We start from the raw sequence: 8,208 nt of genomic DNA, 5'->3' as shown, positions 1-8,208 counted from the left end.
ATCTACATAGTCATGAGTCTCAAAAGAATTCATACAACTCATACATCACTACACAACTCAGTTACTCAATCAAAACCAAAGATCTAGCTTCACTTACCTCAAGACCAATCAAGAAAATGAGAAAGAGAAGAAGAAGATCCTACACGACTTTGAGAAGCTCCACATGGACACACTAGCTTGATTCTAGGTTCCTATAACCTAAATCAACAACAATACAACACATGTGATTAAAGGAAAAGTTAGAGAAGATTTAGAGGGAAAGGAAGTTCATGGACTAGAGCCTTATCTATAGAATTCCTCTCTCTAAGTTTTTAAAGCCTTGAATTTATGAAACTCAATTCTAAATAAAAATCTTATGTACTTCTCTCTTTACGGTCAAATTGGACCTCTGCCTAAAAAAACTCCCATCACTACTTAAACTCATAAGGAATTCTCAGATTCTAGAGTTCCTCAACACATAACACCACTTCAACACAACAACCAACATATAATTAAAACAACTATGACAGTTTACAATTCATAATATTATAAATTTTGTGAGACTTTTTAGTCGAATATACAAATAATTCACTCATCCAACAACCTCACTAAAACTTATGAAATTTCACATGATTTTTTTTCTTTATTTATTTCTTACTATTTATTTCTCATCTTTTTATTTTCTTCCTTGCCTTTTTTACTTTTCTCTGACATCTTTTTTCCTCCTTGTCTCTCCTCTCTCATTTCATGTCTTTATCTCGTATTCCCTCATTTTATTTATCTCTCTCATTTATTTCTTCTTCTTTTTATTCTTTCTATTTTTTCTTCTATCTTTTTTATTTATCAATATTTTTGTTACATTTTTATTGATGTATAATTTATCAATATCTGATTTTTAATTATTAAATATTTAAAGTTATTTTTGAATTATTAAATATTATATATGTTAAAAATTTTAAATTATTAAAATTTGGTAAATTTTTTATTTTCAATAAAATTTAATATTGAAATATCAAAATTTTAAATATATATTAAAAATATTTTGATAATTCTATCGGTTAATGAATATCATAAATTTGAATATGTTTTTCAAATCCAATAGTATGAATAAGAAAATATAAATATATAGAGGGTTGTATGTAAAGAAATGTTATTTAAAATGACATGAAAGCAGAATCAATTATTATTAAAAGTTTGAAAAATTTATTGATTTTTATTTTCTTTATTCAAACTTTGTCATTTATGTTACATTTTTTTTTAAAATTTCTATTATCTTTCCAAATCTAATAATTTTTTTTCAAATCTTATAAATTATTGAGATGCAAATCCATTAAAATTCATATTGCAAAATGTTGATTGAAAAAGTCTTTTAAAAGAAATTTAAAAGTCATTACATTCTTATAAAGTCTTTTAAAAAATATTAAAAATTATTAAATTCCTACAAAGTTTTCTAAATCCACAAAAAAATTTGTGAACTACAAAATCTTATAAAACCTCAAATCCAATATACCCTTCAATTAATCATGTTAAAAAATTACATGAAAAATCTATAAAAATCAAACTCCTGTTAAAATAGAATTAGTTTATTATATTAGAAATACTTAACAGCATTAACCGTAAAATTAATCGATAAATATAAAATAACAAATATATGTTTATATATTTTTTGGTAAGTAAAATAGAATTAACAAGAGCACAAAGGATATTCTAACCTATATACATAAAAGTATTTTTAAAAAATATATAAAAAGTTAATACAATCCATGTCAACCCAGAAAACTCCCAAAATATGCGACTTAATTAGTTTATATCCAATAAGTTTCTCATATTCCAGAAAGTTGACATCTAATGTGCAATATTAAAAAAGATAGACACTAGAAGAATTAGACCAAGAAAAGAAATCATAATTAAAAGAAGGAAATCTAGTCCTCAACCATTTTCCTGAACGTAACTGCACCAAATTTAACATTTCAGAATTATGCTATTTATATTTTGTAAACAAAATTATCCTTTAAGACAGTTATAATTTTAAAAATTTGAATTAACTTTGAACTCTTATTGTTTACTTAAAAAAATATTTTATTGTAAAGAAAAAAAAAAAAAGAAATAGCATACGTAATATAATAATTGAAATAATACTATAAGATTACTATTAGTAGGTATTAAAGATTTAGAAAATTTAGCATCTTAGAAAAATTTAGTTAACCAAAGCGAAGCAGTGGATATGAAAAGTGGTTTGGTAAACACTAAGCAGAGTCCTTCATCTAATTTGAATCTTACCTTGAAAGATGAAACCAATAAGAAGTCCAAAACTAATACGGGCACGAGGCAAAGACTTCATCCACCATCCTCTAACCTTTAGTTTAGTCCACGACGACTCCTAATAATAAATTAATAACCTCGGTTCTCATGCTGATCGAAATTCAAAACCAAAGCAGGTTCTAGTTGGAGAGAAAATTTAAGCTTTTAAATACTCTTACCCCAGACCCAGAGGAGCGTTCATGTTTTTCCAGACGTAACCGTCAACTGATATGAGACCCAACCCAACAACTTGACACGCTAACACAAAGGACAAACAAAACATCACCCATTTTTTCTTTTTCCCTCATTTATTTGGTTCACTTATTTAATTTTTTGTGGGGGTTGGGGTTGGGGGCAGAGAGAGAGAGGGCAAGTGAAATGTGATGGGAAGCGGAGTTTCAACACTGTGTTGGTGCTACCGGAGGAACGAACCGGAGCTCATATTCACTGCCACCGAGCCATTGGACGAAACCCTAGGCCACTCCTTCTGCTACGTCAGATCCTCCGCCCGCTTCCTCTCTCCCACTCACTCCGATCGCTTCCTCTCTCCCTCCACCTCCCTCCGCTTCTCCCCAACGCACCACCCTCCCACCCGACCCGACTTTCACGAGACCGCCTTTAAATCCATTTCCGGAGCCTCCGTCAGCGCCAACAGCTCCATCCCCACCGCCGTCATCCACTCCGACCACGACGCCACCAAGCCCAACCTCGTCACTGGCTTCGAAAGTACGCCGTCGTTTTACGCCCTCCCGCTCCAGCCTGTTCCCCGAGGCGGCGAGCCTTCCGAGGTCAGCGGTTTCTTCCTCTCCGGACCAATTGAGTCCAACGCAGTCTCCGGTCCTCTCCCAGCCGCCGCCGCCGCCTCCGACGGCGGCGGCGGCGGCGGAGAGGTTCCGTTCTCCGCTCCTCTCGGCGGGCTCTACGGGAAGAAGAGCGCCAAGAAGAAGGTGATTTCGGGGTTTAGGAAAGCGTTCAACCGGAACGCGCCGGAGAAGAAGCGGCCGTGGGTGGTGCCGGTGTTGAACTTCGCCGCGAGGAAGGAAGGGCTTCCGCCTGCGCCGCCGAGTGAGAGCAATGTGCAGTGGGCGTTGGGGAAGGCTGGCGAGGATCGTGTTCACGTGGTGGTGTCGGAGGAGCAGGGGTGGTTGTTTGTTGGGATTTACGACGGTTTCAATGGCCCCGACGCGCCGGAGTTTCTGATGGGGCACCTCTACCGCGCCGTGCACGGCGAGCTTCAGGGTTTGTTCTGGGAAGCGGAAGAGGAGCCTGTGAAAACCGATGAGGTGGAAGTGAAAGGGACGGAGAGTAAACGGCGTAGGCTTTGGGAGCTTCTCGCTGAAGATGGGCTTGACCTTTCGGGTTCGGATAGGTTCGCGTTTTCCGTGGACGATGCTCTTAGTGTTAACAACGCCAATGCGGGGTCTGCTGTGAGTAGGAGGTGGTTGTTGCTGTCGAAGTTGAAGCAGGGGTTGTCGAAGCAGAAGGAAGGTCATGAGAGGCCGTGGAATTTACGGAATGAGGAGAAAGAGAAAGAGAAAGAGAAGGAGAAGGAGAATAATGTGGAGAAGATTTGTGGGAGGAAGCAGAAAGTGGGACCTGTGGATCATGGGCTGGTTTTGAGTGCTTTGTCTCGGGCGCTTCAGGAGACGGAGCATGCTTATTTGGATATGACGGATAAGCTTCTGGAGACGAATCCGGAGCTTGCTTTGATGGGTTCCTGTTTGTTGGTTGTTTTGATGAGGGATGAGGATGTGTATGTGATGAATGTTGGGGATAGTCGGGCGATTGTTGCACACTATGAACCCAAGGAGGTTGATTCCAGTGTGGAATCTGGGAGCAAGGGTGTTGTTGGTGTGGGTGTTGGTGTTGAGTCCGGTGGTGGTGCCGCGAGCATTGTTGAGGAGTCCTTGGGTTTGGGTCAAAGTGGGAGGGCGCTCAAGTTGGGGAGTGAGGGACCTGCTCAACAAATGAGGTTGGTGGCATTGCAGCTGTCTACCGACCACAGCACCAGCATTGAAGAAGTGAGTTTGATTTTGAATTGTTTGACTTTTAGGTGAAATTAAATTCTCTCTAGTTTCTACTTGCTACACTACTGTTGAGTTTGGATGTTTTATATCAAGTGGCCGTTGATGTTTTAGATTTGGTAACATGCATTATTGAGTAATAATCATGTCTTCAAGAGGTTAGATTATTTGCTTTATGATTATTTGGTGTTCATGTTTTAGTATTTGTTTCCTTTTTCTTCAGTCATGTGATATGAGTTGTCTAAAAAGTGGAGCTTATTGTTTTGCAGGAAATCATTAGGATTAAAAATGAGCATCCTGATGATACTCAATGCATAGTCAATGATAGAGTTAAAGGTCGCCTTAAGGTCACAAGAGCATTTGGGGCAGGATTTTTGAAACAGGTATCTTTTAAAATACCCCCTATTTTTTAATATTCATACAATGTTTTAAGTGTTCTTCTGAACCATTTTCTACTTCCATCAGAGAGAAAAATATATCAGTGTTTTTAATGGTTCGTGTTATCATGGAATGATATTTCACATTGATTCTTCGTTAAATACAAATGAAGATTATTTATTATTCATCTTGCTTAGTGGCATCCTTTGTTCAGGCAAAGAGTGTGTTTGTGTGCTTAGGAAGTGTATATTGATGATCAAGATTAGGTTCAAGGAAATTCATCCTTGTATGGTAAAGATCAACTTTTCTCACCCCTTAGGTTGTCACTTGATACAAATATAAGCTTTGTAAATACATATATACAAATAAATGAGTATTTAAACAGATGCCTGAAGCCATGAACATATTTGTATGCATAGATACTCTGATGTGTATTTTTACCTATTTATATTCATGAGCACAAGCATCTTATTGTTCATGATCCATTCGTGTTTTTATCGTTAAATTTTTGTGTGTCAAACATGAATATCATATTAGTTAATGTGACAAATAGAATTATCTTTCACAATTTAAAACACTATCGCATACTTAACCATAAATGAAATGGTAAAATTGCAAAACTTGTCATGTTAATTTAGTTTATTTTAAAAGTTTTCCTTTTATTCTATAAGTCTGTAATACTCTATGATGAGCTGTATAGGATGTAAGCTAAAGTGTCCAACCATTTATAGTGTGTTTTGAAACTATTTATTTTAGGAGAATTGAACACTTTCTTGTTCCCTCTAGAGCTATCTAAGATAAGGAAGCTACAAAAAATAAAAGGGATTTTTTCTTCTAAAATAATCTAATCTCAACATGCAATTAGACCCCAGTCTTGCAATACACTCCTGATTGATAAAATTGGGAAGACGTGTAAGAGTTAGTAAAGCCAATTGTTGGGAGAACATGCTGACATTGACATTCATTATTGCATTAAAATAATTTGTTTGTCGTCAAACTCACATTTGTTATGCTTATGATACTGCTGCATGTGCTGATTGTCACCTACATACAAAATTAGATGCCTGATTGTTTATATTTTTCTCAAATATTTGACATAAATGTATTCTAATATGATTGTATGAATTGAATTTTTCCATAGCCGAAGTGGAATGATGCAGTACTAGAGATGTTTCGTAATGAATATATTGGCACTGCTCCATATATATCCTGCTCTCCTTCACTACGTCACCATAGATTAGGCCAGAGAGATCAGTTCATGATCCTCTCATCTGATGGTTTATATCAATATCTAAACAATGAAGAAGTGGTTTCTCATGTTGAGAGCTTCATGGAAAAATTTCCAGAAGGAGATCCAGCCCAACATTTAATAGAAGAGGTGCTCCTCCGTGCTGCTAAGAAGGCTGGTAAATGAATCTTCTGACCTTGTGCATCTTTCTTGTTTTGCAATCTTGTTAGACATGTGCAATCTGCAAAGTGCAATTTGTTGAGTGACAAAAGGGGCAAGCAAAGTGAATATAATTAGTAATTGTTTTCATGCGTGAATTAATTTAAAAGCTTTTTGTCTTCGTAATGTTCATATATGAACTCATATCTCTCTCTATTTTTTTGAAGATATGTTTTAACTAGATTTTTCTTGAAGAACAAACTGATGATAAATTTTCAGAAGTAAAAGAGTAAAGCTTGGAGAGTTATACATTTTGACGGATTTGAATCCCCTCCTGCTCACACACACATTTGGTGTTGGGAGATCTGTAATTATTTCTTCTTTTTCTTAAGATTTTCTATTAAAAATGTTATGTGCCCAAGAGAAATATGTCGTCTTTTTGGTATATTAGAGAAATGCTAGGAACACAGTCACTCTTTTTAATACACACTTTAATTAGTTAAAATATATTTAAAAATACAAAGTTGGTAGATCTCATACCCTATTATATGTTCCTCTCTCCTGATTTTGTGATTTTCAATAAATCTAACTAAGAGAGGGTATATCATGAAGAGTGTGTTGGTAGTACTCCTTGTCTATATTATGTTAATATTTTCCTTTCTCTGGAGCGTCTTGTCCACTGCCTTAATAGTTTGTAGCTTTAGCACATCTACTACGTCATTTCCCTTGTTTAGAAAGGTGACAGCTCTTTCATAGTTATATATTTCACTCATAAAAATCTCATCTCTTTTGTGGACTTATAAATTCTTTCCTCAATGAGTTTTACAGTCAATTTCGAAAGGACTATTTAAGTTAATATCCAGCTTTGTCATTCTCCTTTGTTTTTCATATGATTTCAGTGTTAGGCTGAGGTATTAACTTTAAATTCAGGTGGGTTTCCGTGTCTGGCTGCTTTTGTTTGTATAGTTTTGTTAAGTTCTTTATTTGGATAAAGCTTATTTTGAAATACTTTTAATGCTAGTAAGGTGTTTTTCACTTTTCAACCTGCCTGGGGTTGGGGATAATATTTTGGCTTGCCAACTATTATGTATACACCGCCCACATTTAGAGTGGTGATTTTGGATTGATGTGGCAGGAATGGATTTTCATGAATTGCTGGATATCCCACAAGGAGACCGGAGGAAGTATCATGATGATGTTACTGTCATGGTGATATCACTTGAAGGGAGAATCTGGAAATCTTCAGGGAAGTATCCATGAGACAATGACCTTCAACATGCTGTTGGCTCTATGCATGTGATAACATTTTTGTACCTGAGTGTGCCATGAAGCCAATGCCGATGTTTCAAAGCCGATCCATTTTTCATGGGTCTGGCTGTGTTTTTCGCGATCTTACAGCATTAAAAATTATCAACTGAGGAATCTCAGATTTTACTGGCAAAAGGCTACCGCTCTCTAGCTCTATCGAGAATTAAAGAAAGCCAAAGTCAATTTGGTATGAGCTAAGAACAGGTATTGCAGATGGGCCTTTGGGAATACTGTTGAGGAGTCAAAACAAAAGTAAACGTAAAGCCTCTGTTCTTTTTCCATTCACAGCACTATTCCCTCTTCCCTTTTTTTTTTTGCATCTATAGAGATGAAAAATGATACAAATTTTGCAAAGCCAATGCCCTTTCCATTTATTTTCATTTTTCTTTTCTTTTCTTTCTCGGGCACAGCCTAGAAAACATGGGTGTATATGGGCGGGGATACTAGGCAAGTGTACTCATTGAACTCTTTCAGTCCTTAGTCAGAAATGACGATCATTAACGGAGAGTGGATGTCCACCATTGCGAATTAACATGATTATTCCGAATTAGAGATCTCTTACTCAGACCAGTGCATTGCAGAATGAAAGCGATTACACTTTGTAAAATAATCGCGAAGAATTCATACATTAATTGTTAATTAATATTTGTATGTGATTCATTACACAACTCAGAAATAGACCGTCTTTTCGGAAACTAATTGCAATGAATTTTAACATCGTTAACAATAGGAATGGCAATGGGCTTATGGCGGGTAACAGTAAATTCGTTACTGCCTTGTGGGGTGAAAGTTAGTTCCATACCTATTTGTGCAAGTATTTATTAAGTGAGT

At 36.1% G+C, this 8,208-nt stretch overlaps 1 protein-coding gene across 1 annotated transcript; it reads left to right on the top strand.

The window, feature by feature from the left end:
• Positions 1–2,325: 2,325 nt before the first annotated feature.
• LOC109807861 (protein phosphatase 2C 29) lies at positions 2,326–7,909 on the top strand. Its single transcript, XM_083075346.1, has 4 exons — positions 2,326–4,301; positions 4,574–4,687; positions 5,824–6,088; positions 7,205–7,909. Exons 1-4 carry the CDS (start codon positions 2,664–2,666, stop codon positions 7,327–7,329), a joined length of 2,142 nt encoding a protein of 713 aa, XP_082931472.1. The 5' UTR covers positions 2,326–2,663; the 3' UTR covers positions 7,330–7,909.
• The last annotated feature ends 299 nt before the right edge of the window (positions 7,910–8,208 follow it).

The sequence above is a fragment of the Cajanus cajan genome, chromosome 5, assembly GCF_000230855.2.
Source record: "Cajanus cajan strain Asha chromosome 5, NIPB_CcT2T_4, whole genome shotgun sequence".
In the NCBI taxonomy this organism is placed as follows: Eukaryota; Viridiplantae; Streptophyta; class Magnoliopsida; order Fabales; family Fabaceae; genus Cajanus; species Cajanus cajan.
The sequence above is the reverse complement of the archived record's forward strand: the minus strand, read 5'-3'. Positions and strand labels throughout refer to the sequence as shown.

Excerpts from the sequence above, each read along its gene's own strand:
- LOC109807861 (XM_083075346.1), top strand. The coding sequence starts at position 2,664 with ATGGGAAGCGGAGTTTCAACACTGTGTTGGTGCTACCGGAGGAACGAA. Across the intron at positions 4,302-4,573 it reads ACAGCACCAGCATTGAAGAA|GAAATCATTAGGATTAAAAA; the intron begins GTGAGTTTGATT and ends ATTGTTTTGCAG. Across the intron at positions 6,089-7,204 it reads CCGTGCTGCTAAGAAGGCTG|GAATGGATTTTCATGAATTG; the intron begins GTAAATGAATCT and ends TTGATGTGGCAG.